Source organism: Lissotriton helveticus, chromosome 7 (genome assembly GCF_964261635.1).
Source record: "Lissotriton helveticus chromosome 7, aLisHel1.1, whole genome shotgun sequence".
NCBI classification, from domain to species: Eukaryota; Metazoa; Chordata; class Amphibia; order Caudata; family Salamandridae; genus Lissotriton; species Lissotriton helveticus.
Window position 1 is genome coordinate 1,744,265,307 of NC_136068.1, and position 26,194 is coordinate 1,744,291,500.

General features: G+C 43.9%; 1 protein-coding gene across 1 annotated transcript in view; it reads left to right on the forward strand.

The window, feature by feature from the left end:
- Positions 1 to 26,194, forward strand: part of LOC144770730 (sialic acid-binding Ig-like lectin 14) — a 167,602-nt gene that overhangs the window by 80,328 nt on the left and 61,080 nt on the right. Inside the window, exons 5-6 of the mRNA XM_078655467.1 lie at positions 5,086 to 5,361; positions 11,990 to 12,262. Coding sequence (XP_078511593.1) covers positions 5,086 to 5,361; positions 11,990 to 12,262 — 549 coding nt within the window. The remainder of the gene's footprint in view (positions 1 to 5,085; positions 5,362 to 11,989; positions 12,263 to 26,194) is intronic.

Consider the following 26,194-nt stretch of genomic DNA (forward strand, 5'->3'; position numbering starts at 1 on the left):
TTGGCAGATGTGATCTCCACTGTCCCCCACACTTTCCTACCCCATTTATTAGACTGTTATCCCCGAACCGCATTAAGCAACTGCTATGCCTGAACCACAATTAGCAACACATTGTTGGTCGTCGTAAGGTGTGGATATATAACTCGCTACCATTTTAGTCACTAGTACTCTTCACAACTGCTATACCCACTTGAGCAATCCACATGGTCGGCACACAGTATGTAGTAATCTGTACATGCCGTATTAGACGCTGTCTAATCCTTCCTCCTTTCTCCTCATTTCCCACAGGCTCTTTTAACTCAGGCTTGTAAATCAATTGTTCTGATGATGATCCTATTATTGTTTTGAAAGGATCGAATCGTCGCCGACCAAGTTCAACAGCATGCACATTAATCCATTGTGTTAAAAGAAGTGCATTCACTGTTTTTTAATAAGCTTGCGACAATTTAAATTCAACAAGCAACCCATGCCTGAAAATGTTTTTTTCTTTCTGGATGTATCATGTGTGTTTGTAGGATGCAGGACTGTGTCCCACTATATTAATGTGCTTTTTATTTGTTTCGATCCATTGCTTCATTAAATCGAATGTCCGGCAGGACACTCCCAATATGGCACTGATTCTAGTCTATATTTTTTGTTTATATAATTTTGCTTTGTATAAGGACCACTGCTTTCATACAAAATTAAAACCCAAGGTCCTTATCTACCTTGTGGGTTCCCTTGTGTTTTTGTAAAAAAAACAATACCGATGCGGGCAGAAAAAAAAAACTTAAATGCCGATCAGAATCGGAAAAAAAGTGTTACTAGTGGCAGAAGTACAGCGCCAGTAGCGTAGGGACGCAAATTAAATGGAATTATTTAGTACTTTGTGCTCCAGAAAAGTAAAAGTAAGTGATGTCACATGTATGGTGGCCAATTAGGATGCAGTTACTGTTAGTGACAAGCTTGCAAATGCTAATTGATGGCGGGGCACCAATGCCTTTACTGCATACAATACCCCTCACAGCACCAGTGCATGCACTCTTGCTTGTCCAGAGATATTTGATATCTCTAATATAAGAGAGAGACCCCAACAACCAAAGAGGTAGGGTTCCAGAAGACAGTGAGTCAAATATAATATAATAAATAAATATAATAGAGATATTGTATACACAGAAGGGGCTTGCAGCCCGCCTATTACTTAGCATAGGTTTGTTTGATTGCCCCACGTCCTCCCTTGTTGCTGCTGCTTGTCCGCTCCATCCCTCTCCCATATATATATGTATAACGCCTAGCAGTCACATCATCATTCTCAGGTTTCACTTTCCTTCTGCAATTTTGTCCAGTTTTGTATAGAATTTTCTGACACCCCCATTCTCATTTGCAGATATAGCCACCCTCCTCCCCTCGTCATCGGCCCCCTTGTCCCCTGTCATTGCTTGTCTTAAAAAAAAAAGCGATATGACAAAGTCAACTCTGGGTTGGGATTTATTGGCATTTTTTTGCAGTTTTGTATCTGTTCCTTCCCTCTCTTGCTTACACATACACACAACCTTCTCCCCTCTTCATCACCCCCCCTTCCTGCCGTTGCTTAAAAAAAAGAAAAAGTGCTATGACACTCTGAACTCTGGCTGCATCATAGCACTTTTTATTTTACTTTAACACATGTTGTGCTGTTGTGCAAGTTATTATCCTCAAGCATAGCATGCTAACGCTGCTAATTTAGATTGCAAATTCAATGACTAATTAATTTTTTGAAATTATGCTACTTACAGAAAACAATTGTTCATTATTTTTTTTTCGCCCTCAAAGCATTCATCACTTGGATATGTTTTACATAAATATCTTCGGCGTGTTAACACATGCTGGCATGTTAATTACTCCTGATTCCAACAAGATTACCACCAATGAAAGAAGAGTTGGGATTTTTTCTTTTTTTTTTGTTTTGAAGCAGACGGTGTTTCGTAGGCTTTGAAACTCAGCAGCCATTTGCCTAGCAGCTATTTGCTAAGAATACTTTGTTCCTCTATTTTTTCTGGATGACGAAAGGTGCTTTTAAACCATGAATCCCCTACTACTCAAACTCACTCATGAAGCAGACACAGAAGCGTGGACCACGGGCTCGATGCTATATTTGGCATTGGCATGTTTTTAAACTTGCTAAACAAAATGGCCCAATGTGTTATAATCGTCTATGCCTACATTTAGGCCGCCTCTAATGTTTTGTTTTTGGCCCATTACAGCGGAGGCTCCATGGACGCTTGGCTGTCCCTGGCTTGTGTTCTTTGCCATGTGTAGTTGCAGTTCATTTGCCATCCGTGGTAGTGAGGCCTAGGGGGGGCTCGGAAAAATACAATAAAAATGCACTTGCCTGATCGCCGCGTCTCTCCTTCATCTCTCCCACGTTGTGTCTCCTCCCCGCATCTTCCAGGAAGCACCCAGGCTTCCATGACCCAATCACAATGCTGCAATGCAGCGCTGTGATTGGTCTGAGTGCTGTGGTTCAGTGCTCAGATGGGGACAGGGAGCCTGGACATGTTCTCCACAGAGGCTGGATTGCAGCCAGCATGGAGAACATGCCAAGTGCACATGACGGTTTGACTGGGACAAGACGGCCGGCTAAAGCACCCCGACGTAAGTGAGAGAGCGCCATTTACAGTGAAATTTGTAGGGGTGCAGCATATGTACAAGTAGTCAGCACCCGCATATATAGAGGCCTGTTAATCATAGCTAGATGCAAGGTATGAAAAGTGCTAAAGTAAATTGGTATCAGAATATATGCAGAGCCAACGTTACAAAGTGCAATCTATGCTTGCTGACATATATAGATGCTGGTAAAATGAAACCTTCTCCTAATGCAACGTGTGTTTAACAATGCAATAGAACTTAAGATCTGCTTTCTCTGAAACGTAACGAATTACACATATATATAATTTGCTTAAAGTAGAAGATGCATTTATTGTTTAAAGTTTGATGCCTAGTGAATTAAGAAACAAGTTAATGTAAAACGCTGGGCCTATAATCCAAGCAGAGGCCTAGTTAATGGAAACGGTGCAGGCCTGTTGAGAAATGTCTTGCTTAAACATCGAGCTGTAGACAGGATTGATAGATGTGACCTTTAGAATTGTTGCAATAATCATAGACTGCGAGTTATTTGCGTGTATTCCTTTGCAGGCGCCTCATCGAGCAGATAGTGTAGTAGAAGGGCCCATTGTGTGTGTGTGTTAGGATTCTAGACCTAGACATGGAGGAGTAGACCCGGAATTCAAGGAGGCAACTTGAAAGGATGAAGAGCCTGAGACCCAAGGACGGCTGAACGGACAAAGATGGATCTTCGCCATGTGGAATTTTACAGAACTCATCACCTTCTAGAGGGGCGTACCTATAGGCGTGTCGACAACATTGTGGGGTTTCGTATTAGGGACAGTGCCCCGAGGGTGGAGGCAGAGCAGATTGCTGAGGAGCTAGAGAGAGCGGTCGCATGGGCAAGGAGCTTAGCAGCAGTGATGGAAATTTTAGTCTAAGAGAGAAGGTGGCGAACTTCTTAGGAAGTCTCCACGGCTGACACCTTTGGTTAGGTTGGGCTATTGTAGAGTAGGGATATCATCTAGCCTAGAGTAGGGACAGACTAATCTGAATTGATGTCTTTTATCCTGATGAGCACCAGAACACAAGTGATAGCCATCCTGTTTAGTTTAATGGTTCTGGAATTGATTCTCGTTCTTTTCATTAGTCGATTGAGACTTTTCCGTAGGATTATGTTTGTATTAGTACCTGTTTATCTTCTGAACCTCTTGTTGAGGTGCCTGTATCTTCAGTTATTTTTGGTTATGTAATAAACCCTTTAAATTCAGTCTTTAGTCAGTGGTTCTTTGGGGAAAGCAATTGGGTATTCTGAAATTGATTTATTTAGTTGTAACTAGATTGCCTAAATTCACTCTATGACAGGTAAAAAGGTCCAGTCGACCTGTGACGGGATTCTGGAGAATGGTAAGCAGACTCTAGAGGTGAAATCCCGCCTTTCCATAAGGGGAGCCAAGCCTCGCCTGCCCTAACCTGACGATACTAAAAATGAAATGATATTAACTTCAGTTTTCTTGTGCACTGCTTTGCCTTACCTGAGGAGCCACCACTAGATTTACAATTGTCTCAGTTCAGCTTCATATCTGTTGTCCTATGTTTCTTCATGCCTGTAATTTCTGTTTCTCCTCAATAATCCTTTCTTGCAGCGATAAGATTTGAGTTGAGGGTAGTTTGTGAGATTTAGCAATCTTGGTTTGCTAGGGAGTAGTTTAATAGTCATGTGGGCTGGTGCTAACACCTAGAACGATTATCTAGAGCTACTTGGATTTTACTTATACATAATACCTTGAACCTAAGGAATTTTGTGTGCAATGACGCAGTCAACAGTAGCAGCATCATAGCGCTTAAAAAAAAAACGGTAAGCCATGTTGCATAGAAGCTCGCACAGCTGGGCAACATATCTTGGTACATTGACAAAGCCGATAAACTTCACTTACGCGGGGCCTATTGGCTTTGCCAATGCTTGTTTTTGAAAGGGGCTAGGGCTCGCCTGTCGCTATTATTCCCCAAAACCATTGGTTTAACTATATGTTCAACTTAATTCACATTTGAGGAATCCAGTCATACATCTGACCTTTAGCGACAGATGTAATAAACTATAATGCTTTCACAAACCCTGCGGTTCACAACATCACAGAGTTTACGACTATAAAAAAAATGGGACTTTCTGACTCCCAAAAGAAAATTAACAAATTATTACTAATACCATTTAGGATGGAAAATGAAAGGGACATCCACTCCCAACTGAGGTTTCCAATAGTAAGTATCAAAGGTTTGCAACCACAGATGCTGCCAAAATCTTTGCAAGTTACCGAACCCTCTAAGCGGGTTGTAACTTTCCCAACTGTGAAATGCAAAACTGAATATTTTTGAAATCTGAAAAAACTATTTCCATGGGGTTAAACTGTCTTTCTAAATTTCATCTTGGGATTTTCAATGTTTGACATTTTTGCATTTTTCATTTTACCGACTGTTTTGAATTAAAATGTAACATTCACAATTTTCTGCACATATTTGTTGTAGACTCACCCAAGAACACAAACATTAGCATCAGCGATGGCACTGCTGAAGTGGTGGAAGGGGAACAAGTTACGTTCATATGTTCCAGTGACAGTAAGCCACCAATATCGAGCTATACCTGGCACAGATTAACTGGAAGTGCAAATCACAGCACCCTGAGTGAAACCGGAAGTACTTTCAAAATATGGAGCGCTGTAAGACATGAACATTCATACTACTGCACAGCAAGAAACAGTCTGGGTGCACAGAACTCCACCGTGATGCGTCTCAACGTTATGTGTAAGTTATTTACTCTATGCACATTAAATCGTTTGATTTGGAATGATTTTGATATCTCAGCATTTTTGTTCTTGAAGCATATATTGCTGAGATAAATGTAGGTACTTTTTAGATTTTTTTTAACTCTTTTTATTATTTATAAAGCTAATTGTCAATACAGAATGTGAAAAGGCATTGCGAGTACAAGGGTGCATTATGGTTAGGCTTTCCTGTTTTCAGTTTCTATTTTTGGTAGATTCTGGTGTTTTTTTCCCCAGTGTTTTCAAGTGATTTCAATACCCTAAAACAGTTGTTATCAGGGGTTAAACATTTTTGTGCCATTAAAAACAACAGAAACAGTGTTTTTCCGGTGTCCAAATAGTTTTTGTTTGGTGAGGACACCTAGCCACTGTTAAGTTTGAAGAGATATATATGTACAAAGAGAGTTACATGCAGTAAGAACAATGCATGGGGCTACTATCTGTTAGGCACTCAAGGCAAGTGCCTGTTAATTTTCCTACACAAAAACCCTCATAGATTGATCATTGTCCACCTTGTCCCACTTAATTCGCACCCCTTTGTTATCTGAATAGTTAATATCACCAAATGAGACTAGTGCTTCCTTATCAACAAGGTCGATATTAAGAAGTAGAATGAGAGGATTGTTATCACTTATACAGCTTGCTATCGCATCATAAGATGGGGACTGGGTCTGATGAAAGTATCATATGATCGATGTTACTGCATTAGCAGCTCCACTTGTGGTCAGAGGCAGAGTGATGTTGGTGAACTTATAGTCCTGTGCAAATACCAAATGTTTTGACAGTATTATTATATTTAATGTATGGGGTGTGTCTAAAATGTCTGATCTCTAGATCTGTAATATCCTGTAAGCCACGGGGAGTAGCACGTTTAGGTTCACATGTGTGAATATTAAAATCGCCCACCCAAAAAAAAGGAAACAATATTTTAGTGACATCACTAAACAACAAACCTCCAGCAGAATAATGTTAGCCCAGTCTTTCTTACTTCTACCATATATAACAAAGTTACACTGTATTGACCTTTTCAGGACGAAATATTAATGACTCTTTCACTGTACTTTTCCTTTCTTTGAATGGCACTTAGTTTGTGGTTGTGCAGGGTTTTTTTCAGTGTTTATATTTTTACACTGGTGAGGGCTATTTCCCTTCCGGTTATCAGTTATTCTAGGTTTAAACCTAAAACCGGATAGCCTAAGTATGGTATAAGATACAAAACTTAGGGTGGCCTAACCACACCATTTGAGAGTATAATTAGTAGCGTACTAGCACGTTATACAATAGCAGGTATGAGTGCAACTCTCCACCACTCCCTCAGCCAAAGGCCACTGACACTAGGGGCCGATTCCAATCCTGGAAAAACGCTGTACAAATCGTGGTATGGAGCGTTTTCCCCATACAACTCGTACTTGTAAGGAGGCCCATACAACCTAGGAAGTACGATCCGTACAAATAGACGCACTCCATACAAATTGTAAAAAAGACCATACAACTCGTATATACAAGCGATTCCGATTCGGATTGCTCTGTACGCGACGTTCCCATGTATTCCCGGCAGCAGTTTACAACCCGGCAAGTACAATTCGTACAAACGGCACTCGGTATGGCTCTTTTTTTACAAGAGCCAAAAAGTGCCGGAAAAACCTTGTACGCCCCGAAAACAGTACGAGACAGAACCCCTCATGTACGTGTCGTACACCCCATGAATACAGGGGTTCGGTGCGTACGGATGACATGGAAAGTGGGGTACGGTGCGTACATACGCGATGAAGGGATACAGGTCGTGTACAAGCACCGTACCCCAAAATCGCGTATGTACGCACCGTACCCCAAAATCGTGTATGTGCGGACCGTACCCCAAAATCGCGTACGTACACACCGTACCCCAAAATCAAGCATGTACCCCAAAATCACGTATGTACGCACCGTACCCCAAAATCACGTATGTACCCCAAAATCGCATACGTATGCAGCGTACCCCAAAATCACGTATGCACCCCAAAATCGCGTATGTACCCCAAAATCGCATATGTACGCAGCATACCCCAAAATCACGTATGTACCCCAAAATCGCGTATTTACCCCAAAATTACGTATGTACGCACCGTACCCCAAAATTGCGTATGTACGCACCGTACCCCAAAATCGCGTACGTACGGTGTGTACATGGGCGATGTTGGGGTACGCACCATACACACGCCTCACATGTGGGGGGACCCCTGTATGCCTCATACCCCTATACGACCCATACCCCGGTATGAGTCATACCCCCAGAACGAGTCATACCAGGGTACAAGGTGTATAGAGGTTCGCTTCGTTGAGCGGTACGAGTCATTCCCCATATACAGGCCATTTTCCATACAAATCGTATGCTGACAACCCGGTACGAATCGTACTTGACGGGTTGGACAGCCTTTTTACAAATTGTATGGTCTTTTTTACAAGTCCGTGTCGTACAGCTTTTCCCGATCCAATTTGTAAGGATCGGGCCGATCTGTATGTATTTTTCCCGTATGAATCGTACTTCACGGGTTGGAAGGGACTTTTACAATTTGTATGGAAAAAATAAAAATCCTATTTGTATGGAAAATAAAAATCCAGGATCAGAATCTGCCCCTAAGAGTGTGGCTGTACTATGTTCCTAGGGTCACCCCTCGGTATTCCTGCCAAGGGCCCCATACCCTCTCCCATTTTTAGGCAAATCTTTGCTACGATAGGCCACTTCCTCTGCCTCTGACACCAGTCTAAGTCAGTCTCCCACTCGGCCACCGACGGGGAGAGTGGAACCCCTCAATATCTAGCGATGTTGTGCTTCACCACTCCCACTGCCAGTGCTAGCCAGAGCCCGGTGTACCTGGGCCAGTCCTCCTGACCTTGCAGAATCAAAAGCAGCCATTTGTCTTCCATGGACACCTGTACATATAAGACTCTGTACATCATACATGTCCGCCCCATCAGTATTCTTGAATCACAGGGCAATCACAGAGAATATGAAAGAAGTTGCCTTCCAGCATGCACCCTCTTGCGCACACTGGTGTATCCACTGCACCTAGTTTATGCAAAAAAAGTGCATGAATAGTAGGTTCTGTCCCAAACTTTGGGCTGTATCAATCGGAACCTTGCTCCGATAGCCATTTCCCTGGGGCCCTCTAGGGACGTCGTCCAGTCATCGTCAACAATGTCTCCCAGGTCATCAGTCCAGGCATGCCTTTAGAGTCCCAAGGGGTCAGCAGTTTTTCCTCAGTTTCTGGTAGATCACTGACACCCGCTTGCTGGGATGGCATCTTTGAGCAAGCTGTCCTTTAATGGTGGGAAGCTGACAAGTTTGTCCCCTCCCGAATATTGTCACAGAGGGCATGTTCGAGTTGGAGGAATTCACATTTTTTAGCATTTGACAACTCATACTCCTGACTCAGTACTTCAAAGGTAATCAATGAGTTATCGCTCCAAACATTAGCCAGGTGCTTGATCCCTATCATTTTCCATAGCGAGAAGCACTTAATGTTGGACACAGTACTTAGTCTTAGCTGTGCTACAGGGGAGTCATGGTCGTTAACCTGGCCCGCCATCCCAGGCAGCACTCTGCCTTGTTCCAATATTTTACAAACCATTGACCTGTGTGATGGCAGGCTCGCCAACCTCCGGCAGATACAGAGGATAGTTTTCTTATTACTATTAGATATAACCTTTGTGTCAACCCTGTAGACCGTCTCCCCCAGTCTAAAAATACCCAATCATTAACCACCAGGAGCTGCGAGGCTCAGTAATAATTTTTGATGTCTAGAATTGCCATACCTTCGTCGTAGACACCCCTCTGTAGTTTCCCCAGTGCAGTACGCCGTGCCCGTTCCATAGTAACGTCTGGAGCTCATGATCGATCTGCTTAAAAAAGGCCAGTGGGTTTAGGTAAGGGAGTATTTTGGAGAGTGTCTAAGAGATGCGGTTAGGTCATCATTTTGTACAATGATGCCCTGCCCATCAGAGACAGTGATGGGTGCGCCAGTTTGCTGAATCAATGCGGAGTCGGTCTAACTGGGGGGTTAGGTTGTGTTCTATGGACAGCTGCTGATCACGAGTCGTAAAAATCCTGAGATACTTAAAACCTTCCATTTCGACCGGGGATGCACATCTCATCATGAGTCTCGTGGCACGCCACAACAAAGGAAACACCACCGGTTTGGCCCAGTTTATTCTATAGCCTGCGTATCTATCAATGAGTTAAAAAATGTGGAATATCCTTGCTACAGAAAAGTAGGAACTGGAGATGTACAGTAGGCTATCATCGGCGTAGAGGGAGACATGTTCCTCCCAACGGCTTAGTGAAGTAATGCCCCATATCAGGTGGTCACGACATATCTAGGACGCCAATGGCTCCAGCCCCAGGGCAAATATTAAGGGTGTGATTGGGCACCCCTGCTGGGTGCCCAATCACACCCTTGCAGTGGAAAGATTCTAGATGACACTCCACTGACTCTCATTCTAGCTAGGGGGGCCTGGTATAGCAACCTGGTCCATTCACAAACCTTTAGACCGAAGCCAAGTCTGGTCGATGAGGTGAAAAACAACTGCCATTCTATGCTATCAAATGCTATAGGGGCATCCACTGCCATCAGTGCTGACTGTTCCGCATGCGGCAAAGCCATCATGTGCTGGACTCTCTACTGCCTCTGCAGGTTGAGATGAATACGGCTGCATGGCATAAAGTCAGACTGGGCCAGGAAGGAGGTGAGGAACGTAGTGAGCCTCGCCGCTAGGGCCTTGGCCAAGTCATTCCCCTGTACGTTCAGGGGTGAGATTGGCCTATTAGAGCTGCACTCTTCTCTGGGTTTGCCTGATTTGTTTATCACTGCAATCACGGCTGTTCGCTGGTCCTCTGGTAAACAGCTGACCTCTCCAGCCATCCAGAACATGTCCAGCATTAGTGCAGCAATCTTGTCGGACATGCTCTTAAATAATTCTGCGGACAACCCTTTAGGCCCCAACGCCTTCCTGAACTGCAGGGTCCTGGGGATGCTGCTAGATGGACCCCCATCAGATCAGCATCCAGGGCCTCTGCCACCTCACTCGTGAGTATTTAAAGAGGAACGTCCTGCAAGAACTCCTAACAATTAGCCCCGATTCTGACACTCGTGGGAGTGTAGATGTCTTCGTAGTAAGACGCAAATATGTCTGCTATTTTTGTGTTTGTAGTACTCCTCCTCTGTCCTTGACTCCCACCACCCAAGAGTGGTCCCTGTCTCACTTCTGGAGCCAGGCCAGTAGCCTTGAAACATTTCATTCTCCTCTAGAAGAAGGGTGTATCCAGGTCTAATCTAACTGAGGGGACCTATTGTCCAGGTACTTTTATTTTAAGTAAGCAAAGCAACATGTTTGAGTTTTGCTCTAAGCCATTGTTTACCATTTACCAGCGTATTGTGTGTCGGTGGACACCCTTCTGTTTTACCTACCACCACCCCAAAACCACTATAATGCTGCCAAAAATGACTTCATTTTGGAATTTGGTAGCTGTTCTTCAACTTTCTGGCTATACTTGCTCAATACTTCTGCAGCGCACTATGCATACCTTTTCTCTTCATGCCAGAAACCGTTTTCAAATGTAATTGTTCTAAAAGAACACACATGAGTAGCATCTTCTCCCAAGAGACTGCTGATAGTAAACAAAGCATCAGATGATCAAATAGACCGAATATTGCATAAGGCGTCAGGGTAAGTTCAGGGGGTAGATGGGTGTGCACAGCGACATGACTGAGAGCTTGGGAGCAGAGGCTAAAGGCAGCACCTGTCACCTGTGACAGTGTCAGTCACTGTGCTACAAATGTGCTATTACTTGCTACATACTTATCCAATCCCTTGGCCTCTCTGCAGAGAGTGCAGAGTGATGGTCAAGTATGTGATTGTATATATGAATTTATGGGAAAAGCTATGAAGACGTTACACTGCTTTTGAGGTATGGAAAGTACCAACTCAAATATATTTTGAAGTCGGGTAAATCCGTATGGCTGACTCCAACTTGAGCAGGCAGAGACTCCATTTTCTTTTTTTTTTTAGAAATATTGACGTCTGCCTTTGAGGTAGATGTCATCTGTCTGGGAAACATCCTTTACGACGCAACTTTTACCACGCAGTGCCTTTACAACGCAGGTTTTTCAACGCAAGTCACTACAACAAATTGCGCTGGGGGGCGCTCTAGGATAGGTAATAGTTTAATTTACTATCCAACACCTTCCCTACTATCCACGGGGCCTGGAGTTGGAATAGTAAATTAAACTATTCACTATCCAGCACCCCCCAACGCAAGTCGTTGTAACGACTTGCGTTGAAAAACCTGCGTTGTAAAAGCATGCGTGGTAAAAGCATGCGTTGTAACAGCGTACATCCAACATTATAGGTTTGTGGTGGGCTTAAAGACTGTGTTGACATAATTACAAAATATTAGGAATCATATTTTTGGAAGTAAATGTAAAACATATAATCCTCCTATAGATATATAACCCTGTCGTTAAATTGTTAATACAGTCACCGCTAACGTGATATAGTATACTGCAAGTAATATGCCAAAAGCAATTGCTGGGTTTGAGAACATAATGCTATCATTTACTTCTTTACAGATACTCCTGAGATCTCTTCAGACTCAATATGCCATTTTACCTTCACCCAATTTGAGTGCTGGTGCGTGGTGAAGGCCAACCCACCTGCGGCCATCACTTGGCAGTTTCCAGATAGGAATGTGAGCTCTGCAGAGAAAGATGTCAGCTCTGATCCCTTTTTGAATGGCTATGTGACAAAGAGTCGGCATAAAGGCACAGGGTCACCCGGAACCAGCATCACCTGCTCCGCCAGCAATAAGGAGGGCACAACTCATCTTCTTCTGTCTAATCAGTGTAAGAACACATCTAGGACCAAACAATGGTATAAAAAAATAGCACAAAATTACTGCTGCAATTGAAAAACATAGGCGCTGTGATCATGGTGGTGCTTGCTATGTGTTGTTCTAATAAAAATCAGATATCACAATATATATGATGTAGCAACTCATAGGGAAAGAAGAGGACAGGATGACAGTGCTGGTAGAATTCATCATGAAAACCTTGGCAGGCTCTACAGGTTGAACAACCAAGAGAGAAGGTGATAAACACTTTGACCTTCATGGCTGAATATACCTCAAATGAATAGGCTAAGTATATATATTAGTTTAGAGCAAGGTGCATAGTGTTAATTGGGCAACTAAAATCTTAGGGCCCGATTCAGAAAAGTTAACTGAGACAAAATCCTAATTTTACGACTTTCGGTATTTCACAGAAGGCATTTTGGAGTACTAAAGTTAGGATTTTGTCTCAGTCAATCTTAAATTTGAGTCTTAAGTTAAACCTAAGACAAACTTAAGTTTAACTGAGACAAAATCCTAACTTTACAACTAGGATTTTGTCTCACTTAAACTTATGTTTGTCATAAGTTTAACTTAAGACCAAAATGTAAGATTGACTGAGACAAAATCCTAACTTTAGTACTCCTAAATGCCTTCTGTGAATACCGAAAGTCGTAAAGTTAGGACTTTGTCTCAGATTACTTTTGTGAATTAGGAGCTTACTATTGGACAACTAAAATCGTAATGTTTCAGCGATAGCATGAATACTTGAACATCAGTAAATTAGGTCTGAGGTTCTGAATCAAGGAGACCAAGGGGATCATTTTCATGAATTTGCTAATAGAATTTCCAACCAAAAATAGCCAGATCCCAGCCATTCTTAGTGTCCTGTTGCCCTACTGTCAGTGCCGAGTAAGTTAGAATATTTGGCAGAAGAGCCTGCTCTGGAATGGAAAGCACATCTGTTCATGGGCAAAGATGATGGTTATAGAAATGTCAAAGCTGCAGCCTCCTTCAGTCGTATATCTCCAATGTGCTTTCTAATAGTATTAACATGGTTAAAGCTCACCATTCGACTCTTGGCTATGTTATATTCCACATAGGTACCCCAATATAGGCTCGGGTAACATCCCAACCATTCACCTATCTGCATCCCTACATTACATATATAACGTGCTGTTAGGACTGACCCTTTACCTAGTTACAGTACTGTTTACAGAACGTGGGGTTTTCCCTGAAACATTAGCCTCATTGATTATGCATGAGGATCTTGGATTCTTGGAAACTCCGCAGGACTGCCATCTCCTGCATAGTAACTATGTACAAGGTTAATTCCCAACATCATCCTAAGTCCGACAGTGGCACCGCAAGGTAGAACCCCGGGGATACCTTTGGGTATATCAACATCACATCTTGCTGAGATAGGCAGGGGAGATCAGGATTTCCATGCCGACACACTGACGCGAGACGCCGAAGCCCCTGCATGCAGATACTCCAGATCGCAGTGGTCTGACATCCCTTTCAGGGTGTCCAACCCGAGACCAGGATGGGGTCCCTTAGTTTTTCACTTCAGGTAATGGGTATTGACTTTTTCATAGAGGGATTCTTGGCTTAGCACCTACATACATGGTAGGTACACTTAGGTGCATCTAGTTAGGATAGCATCATAGGAGTACGCATTTTAGTGTCATGTATTTTATATACTTGCCTGTATTCATGGTTATAGCAAAATGGTAGAAATCTACCATCCTTTTACACTCTTGGTGCTTCTAATCATTTATATCTGTTACTGTCTAGTGATTGTTTCAGCGCACCTATTTTACACTAGAATAACGACTTCTCAATAAAAACGTATTGAAAGTGTCCCTACCTTTTATTCTGTGTATCTCTCTGAGACTAAGTGAGCACGAGTGACTAAGAAAAAAGTATTACACTGTTCCAAGGTCCTGAGGTATCGGGTTTGTCATGTTCGATAGTTGCCATGAACTATTCTTTCCTTGGTAAGAGGAGTTTCTAGTGACACCGTGAGCTAGCTGGTTCACAGGCCAATATACCCGATGGGGGTGTCTAGAATCAATCTGACACCAATCCTACAGTGTATGTTGTCTAAACGCGCAGATCCTGGATATGTTTTATAGGAACTACATGACAGCTATCTTTCTAAAAGTGGATATTCAAGAGTCCCTAACAAACTCAGTCTGTCCACTCATTGATGCTAGATTCCCAGGGCAGATTTACAAACAGATTGCGTTGCCCTTGGGTCAAGCAAGGTTATGCCAGGCCAACACAAGCCTTAACCTTGTGTGGCTCTTAGTGGCAGAGTAATTCTGGAGTAAGACAATACAGCACAAGTCTCTGCCTTATGTTACTCTGCCCTGGGAAGCCTTTCCATGGGTGGAGTCTGGGTGTTCTTGGTCATCAATCCATAGATTTTGACGCATTCCCAGATTTACTACTTATAGTAAACCCAGAATGCATCACAAAGGTATGCCTTCCTAGTGTAGGCGCACCAAGAAGAAATAACTTTATTTCTCCTTCTACGTATCTACTTTTGTTTGCAGAATTACATTTGTACTACATGATGCCACTGATTTCAAAGTATACCTGTGAGATTGAATTTTCCAACTCCAATATGCTTACTGTAGGAAGTGACCAACTTTTGTAGGGTGTACCCTTAGATCGTTGCCCTATTTATTTTTGCTGGCTGCAAAACCCTGTGCTCCTCCATATAACATGATGAAAATGATATTGAAAATTTAAATATTGAGCATTATATATCAATAATGAAATTATAATTAACTTACCTATAAGTCTCTAGAATATGGTACAAACTGTACCTAGGACCTGTACGTTAAAATGTATTTTATTTATTTATTTATTTAAAAGGTTTTATATAGCGCTACTGGACCCAAGAGTATCAGAGTGCTTTACAGGATAGGGTAAAACATCAAGAAACAGGTCAACATAAAGCAATTTAATAACATAGGATAAGGCATTTGAATCTAACGAGAGTAAAAGGAAGAGGTAATTCAGAGATCAGGTAACGGAGAAGAGGACTGTTGAATAAGTAGATAGAGAGGGTTAGATAGAGAAGGAGAGAGAATATAGGAAATGGAAGTAGGAGGGGGTGAATTGAGGAGTGAAATGAGAAAATGGATAGAACAGTATCATTAAGGACCCCAATCTTTGTTGAGAAGAAGCATCTTGAGGCTTTTTTTGAAGAGATAGTAGGAAGGGTTGCAACGAAGATCTTTGGGAAAAGAGTTCCAAATCGAAGGGGCATTGCTTGAGAATGCACATGATTGAGTCTTTTTACTTTTGATCCGTGGGGGGATTAGGACAAGGGCGTTAGTGCTCCTCAAAGATCTAGTACACCGTGCTTTTTGGAGTTTGTCAGAAAGGTACGAGGGGGTATTTTGGTGAAGGGCTTTGTGAGTGATACAGGCAATCTTGTAGGTGGATCAGCCTTCTATTGGGAGCCATTTGAGGTTTTTGAGGACAGGAGAGATGTGATCATATCGCTTACAGTCAGAGATAAGCCCAGCCGCCAGGTTGAGAACAGATTTAATCGGGGCAAGTTGGACTTTGGGGGTGCCAGCAAAGGTGGCGTTGCCATAGTCTATTCTTGAAAGGACAAGAGATTGTACAACAATTTTAAAATCATCAGCTGGAATAAAGAGTTGAATTTTTTTAAGGTGGTGTAGAGTGTAGAGAGCACCTTTAGCCGCTTTTTTGATGTGAGGGATGAGATTAAGATTCTGGTCGATGCTGATGCCAAGGAATTTGACAGAGTTGGAGGTGTAGAGAGAGCAATTAAGTGCTTTGATAACTGCAATCCAGTGTTGGATAGGCAGAGAGATGTTTTTGGGAGCGAAAAGGATGATTTCAGTTTTTTGATGATTTTTTTTTGATGTGGTTAAGATGAAACCAGGCTTGGACTTTGGTCAGGATATGGTTGAGATGTAAGCTGTCGTTGTGGGATTTAATCTTATAATGTAGTTGAGTGTCATCGGCATAAAGGTGGTAACTGATGTTAGCTTGTTTGAGAATAAGGGTGAGGGGTTCCATGAAGAGAGTAGGAGAGAGGATAGAATCTTGTGGGACACCAAGTGAAACAGGTTGAGGTTTGGAGAGGCAACCGCTGAGCATAATTTGTTGGGTTCTATTATGCAGATAAGAGGTGAACCACTTGAGGACATTGCCATCAAAACCGAAGCGGTCTTTGAGAGTTTTAAGTAGGGTGAGATGATGAATAGTATCAAAGGCCACAGAGAGGTCAAGGAGGATGAGGAGGGAGGATTCTCCTTTGCCTAAAGAGCGATGAATGTCATCAGTAATGTTGAGCATTGCAGTTTCGGTGCTTCATCCCTTCCTGAAACCAGATTGGAAAGCGTCAAGGAGATTGAATGAGTCGATATGGTTATCCAGTTGTGACAGGAACATTTTTCAAGGGCTTTGGAGAGGAAGGGAAGGTTTGAGTTAGGGCGCAAATTGTTTAAGTCATTAGGGTCAGCAGCGGTGTTTTTGAGGATGGGGATGACTTGACCTAGTTGAAGGGAGGCAGGAACACTACCAGTGGCAAAGAAGGAGTTGATAATGTTGGTCCATATAGGGGCAATGATGTGCTTAAGTTCCTGAACCAAATGAGCGGGAAGAGGATCTTTTGTATGTGTGGATGGTTTGAGTTTGGAGATGCTGTTGAGAACAGCAGTTTCAGATATAGGATAGAATTCACTCCAAGAAGCATTGTTTTTTGGCTGAGGGTCAATATAATTGGTGTCAAACTGGGGAGAGCGAGGAGGGGTTGTGAGGGAACATGATAAGGGGGAGAAGTGGACAAAAGTGCAGTTGGAATGCACGGGAGGAGGTGTTGGCTGAGGGGAGGATTGAATGAGGGAGGAGTTGGTTGGGTGGGGTGGGTGGTAGAGAAGGATAGCTCTATCTTGTTGACTTTATTAGAAAAGAAGCTAGCGATTTCTTCGCACCTCTCAACAGTGGCTAATAGTTTTGGAGGGCCAGAGGAGGTTTGTTTTTTGACAATGTTAAAATGTTCTCTGGGACGATTTCTAGCCTGGTCGAGTTGAGAACGGAAGAAGGAGGCTTTTTTATTGAAGATGTGCTTTTTGTATTTGGCCCTGGCATTTCTAAGGAGTACCAGGTTAGTAGAGGAAAGTTGATTCCTCCAAGCACGTTCCGACTGTCTGAGGGCACGTCTTTCATTATTAAGGTCCAAGTTGAACCAGGATTTGGGTGGGATGTTTTTTTGTTGTTTTAGTTTAGTTGGGGCAATTTGGTCAAGGGCTTCAAGGATAGAATTATTGTAATGATCAGTTAGGTCGGTAGTGCTGTAGGAGAGAGGGGAGAGTAGTTATCGAGTTTTAATGATAGATTCCAACTCGCCAGGGGGAATGAGGTGAAGATTACGAGTGTGTTTCATTGGTAAACTGCCGATTGGGGTAGGACGAGTAGTTGAGCTGTTCATGGTGAAGAGGATAAGGTGGTGATCTGACCAGTCCACGGGAATGATCTTGGAGAGGGAGGCCAGATCCTTGCTAGTGATAATAGCATCAAGGGCGGCACCTTTAGAGTCAGTTGGAGATTGGCAGAGTTGAGTCAGGTCACTAATGTCCATAGTATCATTAAAGAGGTTGACTGCAGGGTCTTCTTTTTTATTCCAATGGATATTATAGTCTCCTGGGAAGAGATTGCTGGAGTTAGAGAGCGATGCTTGAATAATGAGGTCAGACCGATACCTCGGTAAAGGTGATAGAGTTACCGGGGGGGTTGGTAGATGGTATGTAGGCAGATAGTAGGGGAACCAGGAGTAGTAAGATCGGCGCAGAGGTATTCAAAGGTGGATGGGTCCTGGAGATGAACCAGCGTGAGTTTGAGTTTGTCTTTAAAGATTAGGGCAAGGCCTCCTCCTATTTGATCGATCGGCAGAAAACAGGTGTCTAGTGAGATGGTGGAAGTTCAAGCAGTGACTGATGTATGCTAATCCCTGGTTGTGCTCATCTTTGAAAGAGTGGATCAGTGAATTGACTTGACATCTCTTACGAATGGGCAGCCAGTGTAGCTTCCTGAGGTGGGGGGGTGATGTGGGTTCATCTGGGGAGTTTAGGATGAGTTTGGCAGCTGTAGTCTGTATTCTGTGCAGTCTTTCAGGAGGTGCTCTGTGATTCCTGTATGGAGCGTGTTGCTGTAGTCCAGCCAACTGGTGACTAGGGCTTGACTGATGGTTCTTCTTGTTTTCACGGTCAGCCTTTTGAAGATTTTGAAGATTTTGCGAAGCATGTGAAGGCTGAGGGAGAAGGCGGGTGAGGCTTGTTGATCTGTTTTTTTTATGGTGAGCTTGCTGTCCAGGATGATGCCTAGTTGTGTGCATGCTCTGTTGGAGTAGGCGAGGGTCCAAGTTTGGAAGGCGGCCATGAGTCATTTTACATGAGTCATTTTACAACGAGGTATTGTTCCCGAAGATCAGCACTTCTGTTTTGCCTGTATTGAGAGTTAAGCAGTCGTCTTTTAACCAGCCGATGATGGCTATGGTGGTGGAGGGTTGTCTGATAGCGTTGGGTTGTGCTGAGTGTAATCAGCCTATGATATGATGTTTAGTGCATGAGTTTTAATGATGTTGGCCAATGGGGTAATGTAGATGTTGAACAATGTAGGGCTGAGGGACGAGCTGGGAGGGGTGCTGCAGATGATATTCTTGGGTTCTGACTTGAACAGTGGTAGACAGACTCTCTGTTTTCTTCCAGCGAGGAAGAAGGTGATACACTCAAGGGGATTTCCTTGTGGTGGCGTCTCTTGATGAGAGTGTGGTGGGATACTGTGTCGAACGTGGGTTAGAGGTTGAAGAGGATCAGGGCTGCGGTTTATCCCCAGTCCAGGAGGGTTATGATGTCATCTATTGTAGCGATCAGGGCAGTCTCTGTGCTGTGGTTGGTGTGGAATTCAGATTGGGAGGTGTCCAAAAGACTGTTGTTTTCCAGGTGTTCCGTGAGTTGGTGGTTGATGGCCTTTTCGAGGACCTTGACTGGAAAGGGAAGCAGAGAGATAAAATGGTAGCTCTTGAGGTGCTTGAGAGGGGGATGTTCTTCTGCATGGTTCTATTCTTTGGAGATGATGGCCCTGAAGATGGATGAGCAGATTATCTTGCTCTCGAAGTTGAAGATGTGGTAGGGCAGGGATCTGAAGGTGTTCCTGGGTGGATGGAGTTCATGATTGCAGTGGTGTCTTGAGCAGTGAGCTGGTCTCAGGTGGTGAGCCAGTGGGTAGAGTTAGGAGTTCTGGTAGCGAGGCAGCTGAGGGTGTTGATGGTGGATGATTGGGGTTTGAAGTTTTTGTAGATGGTGGCGATCATGTCTTGGAAGAAGTTCACCAGTATGTTGCAGAGTTCCTGGGAGGGGGTGATGATGTTTTTGACAGCTGAGAGGTTGGTGTACTCTCTGACAAGAGTTCTTTGCCTTGGTTGGAGCTGGCGTTGATGCGGTCGGTGATCACATTTATTTTCATCTTTTCAGGAGTTGGTGGTAATGGTTGAGGGATGAATTGGAAGTGGGTCAGTCCGCAGGCTCCTTGGTAGTGCTCAATATTCTTTCAAGGTACCTGCAAGTGCGTTTGGTGGTTCTTAGTTCTGTGGTGTACCAGCTGGTGTGGGTGGAGGGTTTCTTGAGTTTGGAGTAAACTTGATGGGGGTGACTGTCAGCACAGTGAGTTATCCAGGTGATGAGGTTTCTTTTGTTCAACTAATTATGATGGGAGATTTTAATGTTCATTTGTGCGGGTTACATTGCCAGATTGTAGATGATACCGGTCCAGAGCACACATCTTTGCCACATTTTGAGCATAGCCCCAAGGGTGTGGCAATGGAAAATTTGTTATCATTTAATGATTTATTTGAACCAGGGTTTTCAGACTTAAAAAAGCGCGTGGTCACGTATAATGCAAGGGGAAGTGAATCGATCATTGATTACTTTTTTATGTCCCCGGGGCTCTTACGCCATGTATTGTTCTATAATGCAATTGTAAGCGGGTTCAGCGACCATAACCCGGTGCTGTTAGTTTTGGACGATTTCTCTGGCTTGAGCAAAGGGGCCTTGAGGGCCACCTCTACAAGGGATGTAAGGAGTAGAGACCAGGGAAGGCGCCTTAAATGGTGTAAAGTTTGCCCTGAGGACTTTCTTGGTCTAATTGAGCAAAATATGGTTGTAGAACTTGAGAAATGTAGGGACTTAGAGAGGGGGGGAAGGAGGTAGTTAGTGCCTTTGAGGCCATTTGTGCCAGAGTAGAAAAAGAGCTTACAGCTAGACCAAGGAGGGGTCCTGTTCCAGCTTTTGGTTGGTTCGATCATACATGCTCCAAGGCACACTCGGCTCTGCTGAAAGCTCTTAAACAATCCCCTAGAGATAGGTCATTGGTGGCACAGTTGAGAAAAGAATACGCTATGGTGGTCAAGTTGCGTAAAAAGGCCATCAAAGAGGAAGCCTGGGACTCTCTAATGGATTCCACCACCCTTAAACAAAGTTCCAAATTCTGGTCCATAATTAATAATCCCTTATTTGCTCAATCAAATAACATGGATCTTGAAATAAATATCCCTGAAGCAGAGTGGATTAAACATTTTTCTAATATATATGGGTCAAATGAAATAGTTGAGGCATTTGCAATGCCTTGTTCCCCAACTTCTCCTCTTAAGTTAAAATTTAGTAAATCTGAAGTAGAGGTTGCGATATTAGGCTCTGCTGTCAATAAAGCTCCTGGCCCAGACGGGGTCCCTTTGGATCTCTACAAACTAAACCCAGGGGATGTGGGCAGAGATCTTAGCCAATGTTTTTAACTGTGTGCTTGAGGGGGGTTTGCCAAAAACCTGGGCATGTTCAATCATAGTCCCAATTTTTAAAAAGGGCCAAAGAAACGACCCCAAGTGCTTTCGACATATATCTTTATTGGATTCTTCCATGAAGGTCCTGGGCAAAGTTTTGCTGGCAAGAATTAACAGTTGGTCTATAGATAAGGATATTTTAACAGATGCCCAGTATGGGGTTCGTTCAGGTAGAGGAACAGAGGACCAATGTTTAAATCTTCATTTGATAATTTCAAAATACACAACAGCAAAAAAGGGGTCAATTTTTGTTGCCTTTATGGACCACGCCCTTTGATTTGGTCAATAGAGCCCGGCTGTGGACCATGTTGTTAAAATTGGGACTTGATCCTCCCCTTGTGCACTTTTTGGCAGAACTCCACAAGGATTTAAAAGCATCAATTAGAATGGACCAAGAAGGCAATCGTACAGCTTGGTTCAAATCGAGCAGGGGCGTGCGGCAGGGCTGCATTCTTGCTCCCATGCTGTTCACTCTTTATATAAATTCATTAGAGAAGAATCTTTTAACTGCTACCTTGGACACACCGCGTGCAGGGGATACTCGCATCCCTGTTCTCCTGTACGCGGATGACGCTGCTTTGATAGCTCAGACCCATTTAGGTTTGCAAAGACTTTTAAATGCTTTTAGTGATTTTATGTCTTCACTTGACTTAGTGGTAAACAATTCCAAATCTCACATTATGGCATTTGGGGCTGTTAAAAATAATACCAAACAGTTCTATTGTAATGGTGATGTGATCACTAATGTCAAAATATTTACTTACCTTGGTGTAATTTATGATACCAAGGGTAGCTGGGCTCCTCAAATTACAGCCAAAACTAAAGCAGTTAGGAGCTCTGCAAATGCAATTTTAAGTTTTTCTAGGAGACTGGGTGGGAAGCCGACTGGTGCTTTATTATGCTTGTATAGGGCAAAATCTGTGGCAATAGCCAGGTATGGCTCAGGCCTGTGGGGTTATGTGAATTGTGAATCTATTCAAAGGGAAGAAAATAAGTTCCTTCGATCTATACTAGGGCTCCCCCAATCAACAGCTACGTTTTCAGTTCACCAGGAGCTTGGTTTAGGGTATATCACTGATATCCTTCTAATGGCACCTATTTTGTTATGGATTAGGACCTGGACCAATAACAACCTAGGTTTAAATCATAAAATACTGGGGGACTGTCTAAAATTGGATAAATCTAAAAATATTGCTTGGCTATCATACATCTATAAGTGTTCCTTGGACCTTGGTCGTCCTGAGATTTTTTTTGCCCCTCAGGGTCTAAGGAAATCTGATTTAGATTGGGTCAAGCTCAACTTTTCCAAATTGAAAAACGTGGAGAGGGAGGAACGCCAACTTACAAAACCCTCGGTTAGAGCCCATTTTTTGACCATTACCTGCCTTGCTATACAACCGTACCTCGCCATTGTTAACATCCCTTTTCATAGGTGGCTTCTGGTAAAATTCCGGTTTAACCAGATTTATATGGTTCTTTGTGATAGTCAAGGATGGTATAAGCAGGAGGATGCACCTGTGTGTAGTTGCGACAACTTTTCACCGCAAGATAATATGCACCTTATGCTGTTCTGTCACTTCTATATTGCGCCCAGACAGAAATACCTGGTACCTTTATTGAAGGACAAAGCCTTCCACCAGGCAAAACCAGCCCTCCTGTATCTCCAAATGTTGGATTCAGCTTTGGTCATGTTTAGCGTGGCCAACTATCTTGTTGCTGCTGTTAGGATTAGGAGGAGACGTCTTAAAATGTAATATTAGGGTTCTGCACTGAAGGATGAAATGTATTTTTTGTACCTGTATATTTTAGCTAAATATTTATTTTTCTTTTAACTGTTTTTAAACTGTGTATATATAAATTGTTATTGATGTATGTAACCTCTCATGAATTTGTATTGTCCCTTTTTAAATTTCTTGTAGAATGCTTTTATGATTTTTAACTAAATCGAATAAAGTGGTTTTTGACTTTGAAAGCTTGTTCTAGGTTGGTGGCGGTGTCAGGATAGGGGGTGGCGAGGGCTTGCGTCCACATGGTCTCAGACACCAGCTGTGGCGGTGGGTGCTAGATGACTTGGTAGGGGAGCAGGGGGATACTGTCAGGGGCGTAACACAGGCCCCCGGAGCCCCTGCGTTGCGGGGGGCCTCGCTCTCCAGGGGGCCCCGCTCTCCAGGGGACCCTCACTCAGCCGGAGCCAGGAAGCGCGAAGCGACCGAAGCCTCTTCATTGCGGTGATGCGCTGCGCACGCCCGTAATAAATTAAATTGTGCGCAGCCGCACACCAGGGCCGGGGGCCGGGCCTCAGAGGCTCTTCTTCATTAATTAAATGGTGCGCTGAGCATGTCCGGGCCTTAGCAGGGCCTCTGAGGCAGACAGAGCTCTTTATTAATGTACCGCCACTCTGATGAACTATTTGGACCACGAGAGTCACACTGAAGCTTGGAGGGAGGGGAGCGGGGATGGGGGTGGGGGGGAGAGGGATGTGGTGGGGGAGGAAGGTGCGAACGGTTTCAAGGCTTGGCATCTCAATTTAAGTGAACGACCCCGCCGTCCCGAGTGAATTTTGCAGAGCCCTTTCTCTTGTTACACAAGTGGCACTTGACCTTCCAATACATTATTTGACCCTACAGATGCCGGCATCGGGCTCACAGTGCGAGGTGAAGTATGGTGAAACTATCGACGTCACTGAAGTAAGGAAGTCCAAGAAGCGCGCACTAATTTTTTTGTTGTTGCATATTTATATAGTGAAAACTCGAACCCAAGGTAATGGAGCGCTTTGCATGAGCACCGGTTACAGGCACTGGAGGGAGATTAACGGATTTCATAGCTGCCAAGGTTTCAGATTGCTATGTGTGACTTTCAGAATTTCAGTGTGATTGGGAGTAACATTTCAATGACCATGAGCGACACTATCTCGAGAGCAAAATAGAGCAATGAATAAAAGGGAAACATATAAATATCCGAATGTACAGCCATTTGAACAAGGAGAAAAAGATTTTAAAACTGCTGCAAAGCATCACAAGAGATTAGAGGGCACTAGTGCCCTTGTAATCTGATCGCAATGTAAAGCTGGGCAGGATACCCCCCGCCTGCTGGAGAGATCCATGTTTTATGGCACAGGGCGCCGCACATGGCACTATAATGAGGCAAACTGCATGCAGAGCTAGTCAATTAGCACAGCACCCCCTCCATTCGCACCCTACTACACTCTAGTATGTGCACTAACATGTCACTGCTGAAGAAGAGACAGGCTCCTTAATTCCTAGAGTACAGGAGATCGTAGGCAGCTCAGAATTATCCCAATTTTATAGCAACCACATACCTGACAGGCACGGGACCTGAGAGCCGTCCATACGTGGTGAAATAAGTGTAAAGGCATGTAGTGGTAAAAATCAAGTAATTTAAGGGGCTTTTACAGCAACTCCTGCTGCTTGTGACAGCGCTCGGCTCAGTGGGACAGTTTAGCATTGATGGCAGATAACCTAAGTGGCCCTGAGTTTGTGTGGGGCTCTCACCAAACAAGCTCATTCTGGCACCCATACCTTTGAAATTCCTGTATGTCGGGATCTGCAACGCGGCTGCATAGAAATGCTTATACATAATTGGACTCAGCAAGGATTGAATAAGTAATTACTTACTGCGGACCCCGGAAAGGATTCTTTTAAAGGTACTCACCAGCTGCTCCAGGGTCCCGTGAGTCGAGAGCCCAGTCGTCTAGAATCGCAATGATGATTCATTTAATTTAAATTTGACCACGGCGGTGCGCGCCTTTGCCATACAGAAACATTGCTGCCTGACCCGTGGTGCGCCACAGGCGCCAGCAGGATGTGACGTGTCACAGTTATCAAAAGTCAGCTGCTGACGCGCTGGGCGCAAATTATTACATTGTAGCGCAAATCACTGCTCAGACAGCCAGCCCCAGCATGCCTGAGCAGTGTGCTGCTACTCTCCAGCTGTACGTTTCAGACTCGCATTGGAATTAGCAATGCTATGGCTTGACATTCCGGGGGCAGGCGCAAATGCCAATAATGTGTGACAATGCATTTCAGTGCGGTGATGCGGACCACCACACTGAAATGCGTCATCACCGCACTGAAATGCGTTAGTCTCCGCGTGATACTTGGCAGAGCTGGGATTTGCCCAGAATCACAGGATGTGTATGCGACCCAGAGGCTCAGAACCCTGGTTTCCAGCCCCAAAGTCGGCAGCTTCAGCGACACACCAAATACTCTCCTCATCAGAGGACAAAGAGCGCCTTGTGGAGCAGACACACACGAGGAACTAAAATGACTCCGGGCTTAGAAGCCTTTGACAGAAGCAAATTTGGCTTTAAATCCCAGCTCTCCACTGAGCTCTGAGGAAGATCTATTTTCCTTCTATATCAGTCCCCTTAAATGGCAAAATATGAAAATGTGCACAGAAGCACCTTAGTTTTCAGTAACGTATTCATAGTGCGGCGCAGTGTCATGCCTCACAATCTGGACGAGAGTGTGCGAGAGTTTGCTACAGCTGAGGTTACATGCCAGTCTGGGCCGGATTTCTCCTAAAACTCGGTTTCTCCCAACACGTTTTTTTTGTTGGCATGTAAAATTTACACATATGGATTTTCCCTGCATTGTGGAAAGAAAGGGTAATTCTAACGCGGTTTACAACAGTTACTACTAGGCCAGGCGGTAGTGTTGCCTCCCACAGACACTGAGGAGTTCCACTGGAAGTAGGGACTGCAGAACAATTCTCGGCTGACAAAGGCACCTAAAGCCTCATGTGGGCATGTGACCAGAGAGCCCTGGTGTCTGTCAGCCCCCCCCTACTTCTGCCTGGGAGATGCTACCTGGACACTACTCCTGCCTGAGTCTGGATACATCATTTCAGCCACCACTCCATATCCGCCCTCTACCTCTTTAAAGTTGTTTCTCATTCTTTGACCTCCGTTTTGTTCTAAAAGATCACTGCGTGCCAGGCCCTGCATGCTGGGAGCCATGAAGGTACAGCCTGCCAGCAGCTGCTCACTGCCGCCCCGGCTGGTAAGAATTTGTCGATAAGGTGTAAATAATGCGGAAAATCGAT